Source organism: Asparagus officinalis, chromosome 1, assembly GCF_001876935.1.
Source record: "Asparagus officinalis chromosome 1, Aspof.V1, whole genome shotgun sequence".
Taxonomy (NCBI): Eukaryota; Viridiplantae; Streptophyta; class Magnoliopsida; order Asparagales; family Asparagaceae; genus Asparagus; species Asparagus officinalis.
The window spans coordinates 125,529,923-125,541,398 of record NC_033794.1 but is presented as its reverse complement, the minus strand read 5'-3'; the positions used below and the strand labels follow the sequence as shown (position 1 = coordinate 125,541,398).

The following is an 11,476-nucleotide window of genomic DNA, read 5'->3' as shown; positions in this document are numbered from 1 at the left end:
CTTGGTGGTTGAAATAGCAGTCCCCATTAGATTCTTGAAATAAGAGATGAGTTCATCAGCAATATCATCACCATCAGTGATTTTTTCCCCCAAGCTGTTATAGAGGACCATAACTCTATTATGGTGTCTGTTTGTCTTTATAACAGAATGAAAAAACTTTGTGCTTCTATCCCCCTGAAGACACCATGCAACTCTTGCTTTTTGTTGATAGAAGGATAATTCACATTCCAAGAGCTTGTTATAAGAGTTAATGCACTCTTTTTCCTGATTAATAAGAGTGGAATTAAGAGGCTCAAGTTGAAGCATATTTTGGACATTCTCAAGCTCAGATTTGGCTCTGAGGACTTTCTCACCGATATTGTAAAAGCTCCTTTTGTTTAGATCTTTTAGTGCATTCCTTAGAAGCTTCAGCTTTGTGTGCACTTTGAACATTGTGTATCCTTCAATGGGAGTTTGCCATACTGCTGTAACTGTAGGGAGAAAATTTTCATGCTTGGCTCACATTCGAAAAAACCTAAAAGGTTTTTTTACCTTTGACATTATCCTCATATATAGACACCAGGGCAGGAGAGTGGTCAGAGAAATAAGGAGATAAGAATTCAACATGGCTCGAATTATGTTCTAGTAACCAGGAATCATTTACTAAAGCCCTGTCAAGCCTACTCCATACCCTTGTAGTAGAGTCCTGTTTATTGTTCCAAGTAAAGAAACAACCAGTGGTTTTGAGATGCAACAGATTATAATCTTTAATAAACTGATTAAAATCTTTAGTATCTGCTTCAGAAAGCATTGAGCCCCCTAGCTTCTCCTCATTGCTTAGTATGGCATTGAAATCTCCACATATAAACCAAGGTGCATTGCCTATGCTGTGATAGATCTGAGATAATTTTGACCATAAATTTTTCCTGGCTACTATATGATTCGAACCATAGATTGAGGATATGATACAATTTAATCTTCCAACTGTGGACTTAACAGCACATGTCACTTGCTGAGCTGAAAAACTGTTTATTTGGATATCCATAATATGTGGATCCCATAGAATAATAATTCTGGCTTTATCATTGTTGTTCCCATTTGAAAACCAGTTCCAGTCTTTAGCTATCTTCTTAGCAATTGATTGAACATTTCCATCCTTAATCTTAGTTTCAAGAAGGGCTAGGAATGATAAGTGATATTGCATTCTGTGATTTTTCATCATATGTTGTTTAGGGGATTTATTTAATCCCCTAACATTCCAAAAAGGACAGGTTCATAAATTTGAACCCCCCTATCAATTGCAGAGGGATAAACTCCATCAGTCAGATTTGTCAAAGGAGAGAAAGAGTTTATAGATTTACTTTTTGATTTCCTGTTTTGACTCAGTGTCCAGGGGATATCAAGATTTTCCTTCCTTCCAGAATCTGATTGTTGAGCCTGTGCAACATGCACAGATCTGAGCATTCCAATAGGTTCAGAATGTTGTTCCAGCCCTTTCAGTATTGTCCATCAGAATTTCCAACTGTGCCTTCAAGACTATTCTGTGTCTGCAAAACATGCACAACATGCACATTATTTATCCCTAGCAGAAGAATTCCTACTATTCAGGTTTTTTGCAGAAGACTGAATAGGAAAAGGCTCTGTTCCTTGCTGGAAAGTTTGATCTGATTGCACAGGAGGAACAATAACCAGAGGGTGTTGATCAATTGCCATAGAATCCTTATTTCCAGAATTTTCAACAACCACATTATCCTGAGGATTACCAACAGCTCCTTGCACTTGTTTAGGAACCCATCTTAGTGACCTAGATTTCCTTTTGCAGAAGCCAACTTCATGCCCAACCTGTTTACAATGATCATACCATTTAGGCTTAAATTCATAGAAGACATTTTGCTTTATCAATTTTCCATTTGGCCATTGAATAGTAATATGATCAGGAAGTTCTGATGGCAATTTTACTTCTACAAGAACCCTGGCATAGGCAGGTCTCTGCCTGTTTGCTGTGTGCTTGTCTGTGGCAATTGGTTTACCAATTACACTAACAATTTTGCTTAAGCACTTAGCACTCCATAAATTTAGTCTTAAGCCTGGTAATTGAATCCACATGCAATGGATATTTATTATCAAAATTCCTCTCAATTTTATCATCATTTGACCAATGCTTTAAGAGAAGTGGCCTAGATCTAAAGAACCAAGGACCACTTTCAATGATATTACTCATTTCTTGCTCTGAATTGAACTTAAACAAGAATATCCCTGCTTTTAGGAGAAAAACCTCAGGGATTGCCAATGGAGCCCAAGCTTTCTTGACAAACATCTCCATTGCTTTGAATTTTGCATTCAGGCCTAGGACCTGTCCAATGAGGGAAAATTTCCACAAGGATTTACCCTCATTCCATTCCTCTTCTTCAAATATTACAGATTCTTTAGAAGTAGGAGGGATAAAATCCAGCATCATTCCACTTCCTGTTTTCCTATTATCTGCAAATAGACTAAGCCAGCTCTTTTTAACTTCAATTACAGGATCATTGGCTGATTCTGTGTTCAAGTGCAGTTCATTTTCATCATTAATGGATTTGCCAGGTTTTTGAATATTCTGAGATTTATCAGCATCAGTTTGAACTAATCTTTCACTAGGAGGAAATGAAACAGGACTAGAATTTGGAGTCAAAACAGGAAATGATTGATCTTAGCCTTGAGAATGATCTAAACCTTGCTAATCAAGAGATTCGACTTCAAAAACTTCATCATCAGCCCAAGAAGATCGATGAGAACTACTCGGATCTTTACAAGAAGTCGAAGACTTACTGAGTTGACGAGATCGCAGACCAACTGGCATCTGAGGCTTTGGATCTTCAAGAAAATTTGCAGATCTAAGGATTTCATCCATTGATTTCTTCATTTTTTCACCTCTAGGCCCCGTTGACGCCATGATTCCCAAATCTTCATCATCTTCACTGATTCTTGTATCAATATGATCCTCAGAAGGTAGAAGACTTGGATTTGATTCTCGTAATCCAACGCTAAGAATCTTTTTGCTACTGCTTCTCTTTTTTTTCACCATCAAGAACTCGGCGGGGGTGTATGTTAGCAGAGGAAAAAACGCCTGCTAACATGCACCACTGGAGAGCCCGCCACTTTTTTTTTAATTATGATCAATCAAGTTGGGTTAATGGGTATTTAAATAAGTCATGGGGTTATATGTACAGATATCAGGTTGTAATTGTGATTTGTTGAGGGGCCAAATTATAAAAGTACAACATCTATAAATAAGGGGTTATGGTCCCTAATCTAGGGTTACATTCTCTAATTTTCTTCACCCCATCTAAAGGAGAAATTCGGCTATAGAGAAAACCCTAAGGTTAGAAGATCCAAAACCCATCTCAGGTTCATCTATGGATTCAGGTATAAGCTTCCGCTCTTTATGATTATTGTTAATCTCTTCGAATTAATCATGCCTTTATGATTTTAGATCTCAAGTTCTTCTTTAGATCCAACATCTATTTCTTAGAAAAGTTTGGAAAACCTAAAATTTGGGTTTCTTTACCTAGAATTGTATTTCCTAATACATGGGAAACAAACCAAACAGTCCCTAAAGTTTTGAACTCTGTCCATTGTCCCAAAAAATAAATAAATAACAGACAACTTATTTTGAACCCAACCCTGTGAGAACAGTGAGGAGTGAGAACGAGTATATATAATATAATGAATCATAACCATCTACTGGCAATTATCAAGCGTTTCTTTTCACATATGCTCTATCTACACAATTAATTTGTGTCGCACTCCAATCTCACCACACAGAATTGTGTAGTTTATTAATTAGAAAAACAACAGGAGATGCGAACTTTGTTGTAGTGAATAGACAACAGCGATTAAAGGCAACGGGGTCCTCACTATTTATTTATACATAGTGGGGACGATACATACAAATCTTAATTTTATAAGGTTTATTGGCCTTAGATTGTAGAAAACTAGCCAATGTTTATTACTCCCAACCGGCATCTCATGCGTCTAAGCCAATAATCGACAGATTTGATCCAGTTCATGGAGGACGCACGCAACACTGTTTTTGAATCAAATAGCACACGGACAATGACATTTCAATGTGAACCTAGCGCAGAGGACAGGCCCATGATTTCTAAAACCAACGAATATACAGGTCGTTGTCTTCTAGCCCATTCCTGTTCCTACTACTGCCAAAATAGTCAAAAAGCTGGATTAGCCTGGAATAAACTTAACCTCATAATTTCATTCACTCCCATAACATCCTCCATATCTTTATATTATTATCCCTTGCCCAGATCATCTTGTTGTTAATATGTGGGGATTGGATCAGCACAGGACGTTAGGACTACTGTCCCATGCTCTTTTGTGTTGGTATCATGGTGTATGGGGCCAATTAACGCGGAGCTCCATATGCTCACTATATATTACCTTGAATAGTTAGTTGGTCCTATATGTCATTTACGATGGCTTGGTCTTGTGCGTGCATGAGTGTCCTCATGTGCGCTTTCACATCATTTACCTTTCAAATCAAGGAATTTGCAAGGAAAAATATGAGGACTTTGAGGATTTATGTGATGAGTGGCACTAGGGGCACACCCTCAACCACAACTCCAACCATATCCTCTCTCTCATTTGCGTACAGTGCACCGCGCCCCACATGGGATTTTAAATTTTTAAAATCTCATGTGGGGCTCGGTGTACTGTAGCAAATGAGAGAGAGTGTGTGATTGGAGTGGTGGTTGGGGGTGTGCCCCTATCATTTTCCTTACGTGATATGTTTTTTAGGGGACAAGCTCAAATATTCTTTATTGTAAATAAATAGCAGTAGAGAGATTAATAATAATAATTGTCCGCTTCTAATTAGATTATGGGTTTGTCATAATAAGTACAATAAATTCAATTTTTACGAAAACTATCTATTATTTATTGGTGATTTACTAGCTATCATTTAATTAGTAGACGGGTATAGTTTTCCACAATGAAAAGTTGAAACTAGTATGATTCAAGAGAAGCATGATTTTTATATACATTAGGAAGGAATAGTAACTGTCAAGTTATAGATGATTATGATTGAAAAAGTATATTCACACGGTGCCAAAGTGAGAATATTGTACAAATATATTTATGTATTAGAAAGTGTAAATGTTACATCTCGCGTAAATCTAACACTAGGCATATAACAATTCCCACGAGGCCATGTTCGGCAAAAAAGGTCGAAGTAAGAGATTTAGCTCAATAATTTACCTAGTGAGTCCATTTCTTACTTTAAAGGATTACATTGGTTAATCGGGTAGGTAAGATTTATTTTAATTATTAGGGGCTGTTTGGTTCGTTTCCTTGATATAGAGAAATGCTATTCCATGTAAAGAAACACAAGTTTTGAGTTTTCCAAACTTTTCCAAGAAATAGATTGTTTTGCTTTGGTTCGCACATAAAAAATAGTGGGAAACCAATGTATTTATTTTTCTTGTGTTTGGTTCGCATAGAAAAAAAAGAAAAACTTTTGTAAACAAAGCAGAGAAGGAAAAAAAATTAACGTGGCAGAGTTTTCATCAATTTCACTTGGTTGGGGAAGGAAATCGGAGAGGGAAAAAAATCTTAGTTGGCGGCGATTTCAGCAGAGTTTTCCCTCTTCTATTTGAGCGAACCAAAGCGGCACAAAGAAATGGACGGAAACAAAAAAGCTGATGTGGAGGGCTAAAAATCTGACGTGGAGGGGTTTTCTGAGTTTTTCACCCCTTATAATAGCGAACCAAACAGCCCCTTATGATCTTTTAATTAGTAGAGTTAAGAAAGTGAGAATTATAACGACTTCCCATATAAATAAAGGGGTTAAATTCTTAATTAATGTTCAGGGAGGTGGATTTGTAAACCTCCTCAATTTGAGGGTTAACTCATTTAACCAGTTAGAAAGGTTATCTTACCGGTCCTCCAATTTTTATGTTTAACAAGGTAAGAAGGGCTAGCTCTCAATTTACACCATGTGTGAATTGATTGTGTTTGACAGTTTAATTAGGGGCTGTTTGTTTGCAAAAATGGGAAGGGGAAAGCTTGCCAAATCTGACAAAAACTGTCAGTTTTGGCAGGCTTTCTTGCAAAAACGCCTCTAAAAAAGGCGTTTTTGGGGGCTGTTTGTTTGCAAAAATGGGAAGGGGAAAGCCTGCCAAATCTGACAAAAACTGTCAGTTTTGGCCGGTTTTCTTGCAAAAACGCCTCTAAAAAAGGCGTTTTTGCAAGAAAGCCTGCCAAAACTGACAGTTTTTGTCAGATTTGGCAGCTTTCCTCTAACTTTCTCCTTCAAAAAAAATGAAACAAACGGGCCCTTAAGGAGAAGTTAACTTTTCCTAGCAATCCTTCACTTTAATTGTTGCCAAACAAAGGTAAATGCAAAGCTTTTAAAATTTGATGAAGAGGCAAGCGAAAAATCAATACACATGCCCAAATGTGCAAAAAAAAAGAATTATTTTCTGAAGCACAGGTATGTACGTAATAACTCTGTCAATTTGAAACCCTACAATCACAATCACACACACACACATGCAGAATCCTCTCACAGTTGGTCAGGTTGTATCAACATGGGTCATAATATCTATCCATATCCTCCTCCCACATCTCCCATATCCTATAACATTATAGGAACCTGAAATATAAATGAGAAAAACCATAGAAAATAGAAAACATCATAGAGAGATCATAAGCCAAATCCAATATATATATGATGCTCAGCAGTGTCAGCGTTGAGCAGCTGCAGCAGAAGTTCGGGGGGATGCACTTACTAAGAAATGGGCTCCACACTCATGTGAACGCCCTCACTTTGGGCCCCACTTCCATACCCAATTGCTCAGCTCCTTCTCCCCTAGAAAACCATAATCTCTGATTTCTCTTCCCACGTTGAATCTTCCTCTTGGTTGACAATCTCAATAAATAACAACATTGTCATAGTTCAAATAAGAAAATAGTAGATATATGAGATGACGGTTCATTTTATTAAATAAATTATCAAGAAATAATCATATGATAAGACTAATTGTATAAACGTCACATCAAGTGTAAATCTCATATTTGTATTTCTTGATAATTTAATATCCCATTCAAAAAATAGAAAGTTTGAAACAATTGGGACTTTTTCGGAGATTGGATGCAATTACTAATTCATGATCTGGCCAGTACAAAATGACATTTTGTTAAATAATCTGTTACCTTACAATTGTACGTCAAATCCTTTAGATAAAACAATAAAAATTTCAGTTTTTCAGCAATACTAGCTTATTATGTAATATATGCAATTGTGATTTGTTTATTATGTAATACATGCAATTGTGATTTGTTTCAAACTAAAATGAAGAAAATAGTAAGTATGAGATGACGATTCATTTTACTAAATAAATTATCAAGAAATAACCATATGATAAGACTTATCTTATAAGTCACATCAAGTGTGAATCACACACTTCTATTTCTTGATATTTTTTTTCTAAATAATCTGTCACCTTATAAACGTCAAACCCTTTAGATATATACAGATTTTAGTTTTTCAGTATAAGTAAGATATACAATTGTGATTTGTTTCCAATTAAAATAAAGAACAAGTAAGAATCATGCAGTGTTAAATTTATTTCAAACTAAAAGTAATAAATTTTCTGTAATCAATATAAAATTTTCAAAAAACTAAGTTAAATACAACTTTCATATCTATGATCTTTTATGAAATCATTAGCTTCGTAATGGATTTTATTCATGTACTTGAGTTTAGGTTTTCCATTTTTATTAATCCTCTTTCTAATTAATTCCGGCCCTATCACATAAAGAAAGGGAAGAAACGAATATCATTGAGCTTTTTTTTAATTTCTTATTCTGTTATTTCAAATCTAGAATTTTAATTTTTTTTCTCAAAGTCCTCATCCAAGTTTGATAATTCAACTAAAGAAATTTAAGATTCGTCATTTGTGAATTCTGAAATGTAGATATGCGTCCAAATGTTCTATCTAGATGTATGAAAAATAAAAGTTCAATATATATAAAACTAATAGTTTCATTAACATTCACACAAAAAAAATCTTTATTCAACTTATTATTTAGGGAAGCTTTCCTGAAAAACATGACAATAAAGTAATTTCTCATATGCATGTTTGTTTCATTTCCCGTTAATATAGAAAACATTTTCTGATGCCCAAGAAAAAAATTCTTTATGTTCCTAGACCAATTTTGAAAACCTTAATTTTTGCTTATTTCACATGGATAAGGTTGGTGGAATCCTATTCACAACAGTTTAATAGTTGTTTTGGAACTAAGAATATGAATTCACCTCTTTAGGAAATGGCTTTTTTCTTGGAAAAACATGGTTTCCAATAATTTATAGGGGTAATAAAAATATGCGGTTTCCACCCACTTCCACACAAAATATGAAGAATTGGATTTCCTTGAAAATGTGATATGATGATGTTTTTGGAAACCATTTCTAAAAAAATTTGGGCGAAACAAACAAATTTGATAGATTCTTGTTTCGAACAGAAAATGCGGCGTTGCGTTTTCAGCTTTCTTTTGGACCAAAATAGGTACTAATTAACAACGTAGACCCTCTCCAACACAAGTAGTAGACAGATCAATGCTTTTAATTATAATAGTTAATTATCTAGTTGGTACTCATATCCCCTAATTAATCTATACAAATTGGATTGATCCACTGCCAATAGTATATAGAAGAACTCTTTACCGTAGAAACACAGCAAAAAAGAATCCAAACCCCCTCCTTATTTATATCCCTCCACAAGCTTCCCAACCCCTCCACGTCTCTCTCTACCCTCTCTCTCTCTCTCTCTCTCTCTCTCTCTCTCTCTCTCTCTCCCTACCGACCCCATTCGTTCATATTACTACTCCACCACCACCATCACCACTATCAACACCATGGACAGCAGCAGCGGCGGCGGTGAAGACCCCCTGGCACCAGCCGCCCCAGCTGCAGCGCATGGGCATGCGGGCGGGCTCCAGGCGTCGTCCTCGACCCGAGACTCGACGCGCCGGAGGCCGAATCAAGGAAGCTCCCCTCCTCCCAGTACAAGGGGGTCGTCCCCCAGGCCCAAAGCGGCCCGCTGGGAGCGCCCAGATCTAGCGAGAAGCACCAGCGCGTGCTGGCTCGCACCTCGACTCGCAGCAGCAGCACGCCGCCCGCCTCCTAGCAGACGTCGCCGCCAGCGTTCCGGCGCGCCACGACGCGCCGCATGCCAACTTCAAGCCCCTTCCAGCGTCCAACCCCTCCGAACGCCGCCGAGCTCGAGTTGCCTGGCCGCGTCATCTCAAAGCGAGGTCGTCGACATTGTCTCAGGAAACACACCTACGCCGACGAGGCTCCGCCAGGGCAGCGCTCGCATTCAGCAGCCGACAGCAAGCAGAGATGATAGTGCGGCCGCTGCAGACCGACGACGGCGGCGGCGGCGGCGTAGCGCTAGCGCTAAGCAGGAGCATCCTGTTCGACAAGACGTTACGTGCCGAGCGACGTGGGGAAGCTAGAACAGGCTGGTGATACCGAAGCAGCACGCGGAGAGGCACCTGCCGGCGCTGCCGGGAGCGGAGGGCGGGAGAGCGCGCTGGTGAGCTTTGAGGACGCCGGGGAGCGGGAAGGCGTGGAGGTTTGCAGGTACTCCTACTGAACAGCAGGCGCAGAGCTACGTGGCTGACCAAAGGGTGGAGCAGGTTCGTGAAGGACAGAAGGGGCTGGTGGCCGGGACACGGTGAGGTTTTCCTGAAGGGACAGGGATGTCGGCGTGCTGAGAGGAAGCTGTACGTCGAGTGTCCGACGGGGGTGCCGACGGGCCGGCGAGAGGGGGGGATGCAGCGAAGGTCGTGAGGCTGTTTGGTGTTGACATCTCAAGAGGCGCGGGTGATGAAGATATCGATGATGGTGGTGAAGAGGAAGAGGGATTTGGATTTGGATCAAGTGATGGGAACGTCAAGGTTTTTGAAGAAGAAGTTTGTAGGTCTTCTATAGGAATTTTTTTTCTTTCTCTTTTTAAAAGAAATTGTTTTTAACGTGTGCACAGCTAGCGTTACTGATCATTGCAAGTGTAAATTAGCATTATGGAAGAACTAATAAATGAAAGCTAGGCATCCGTTTCGTTAAAGCGTTTTGAGTTGTGATATTTTCGGCGCTAGTATGTATAGCCTGATATGCTTTTCATGATAGGGTGATTAATTCCGATTATTTAGTGCTTTTAATTAGCAACCTAAAAATATAGAAAGCTGTGAAGAGAAAAATATTTGACAGTTTTTCTATTTGCGGTTAATTAAATCACGCGCCTTGGAAGATAGAAATTGATACTATGAAAACATGAGATTGGAGCTAAGACGATCATCCACATTTTGTTATGTACGTGTGTACGCACTACCTGCTTGTTTAGTTTAATTAGTCGCTGTGAATGATTAAATTTGAGATGATACTGATACTTTGGGGAATAAACTAAAAACTATATATAGTATGGTCCTAATTTTGCTAGCATCACTCGTAATGATTAAGATCGACGCGTTAAACTATATTTCTGAAATAAAAATAAACAAATAGGTCTAAAATGTCATATTAAGGGAATTAATATTGATGGATTTGTACTTATATCTTTATCAAGTGGCTCCAAAAATATATAAGGGCTAGACGTAGTTGTACTCAAAAGTTAAATTATGTTCTCTCTTTTTATTAAAGTCGTTTGAATGTTAAGAGTGGGCTGCGTTGAGATCGAGCATGCGGTAAAAAAGCTGAGTTTGATCTTATCCTTAACCAAACTTGTAACGTTAGACAGGATAAAAATTTCCAAGTGGTGCATAATTTTTTTACAATAACGTAGACTTGTAACTTGCTCTCTAATATTCCATGATAATAGATGACTGTCTGAATAGTTTGAATAGGATTTGTGTTTAGAATTATCTCTAACTAGTAAGCAAATTTACTCGTGGATTTTCTCCGGCCACTTGGAAATTTCATTAGCACGCGCATAATTGTGGCAAAAGATCTGTTCAACATTAACATTGATTATTGTCAGTAAATTATTTGAATGGAAACACAGTAAGGCATCAATCGAACTGTAACCATCACTCTCCTTCAGTTTTAAGCTGGGTGCGCTCAAATGGGCTTTGAATATTCTTCTGAAAGGTCTACTTCTTCAAGTGCGCCTGAATCTTTTGAAGAGTCTGCTTCTTCAGCCATATATGACAAGGGCAATTCATTCACATTGTACCATTCATGAGCAACTGATTCAGGATTATGTCCTAGTAGTGTCTCAATATATTTAACTTATTAGTTCATTTGTACCCTAAGTAATATATACATGTAAAAATATTCATAAATAAGCAATCTGATAGCGCGTTATGCGAACAGTAGACACTATGTAGCTCCGTCACTATTTATGAATAGCACTAATTATCATTTTTTGCTCAAAACAAAAATCATGATCATACATTAAAGACATATTCTTATGATTATGGAGTTGTTAATTTGTTCTCA

General features: G+C 37.9%; 1 protein-coding gene across 1 annotated transcript; it reads left to right on the top strand.

Moving 5' to 3' along the window:
* Positions 8,893–9,628, top strand: LOC109841294 (AP2/ERF and B3 domain-containing transcription repressor TEM1-like). Its single transcript, XM_020410221.1, is given in 4 exon segments — positions 8,893–8,914; positions 8,977–9,115; positions 9,464–9,494; positions 9,496–9,628. Coding segments are annotated over 4 exon segments (276 nt in total). The 3' UTR covers positions 9,580–9,628.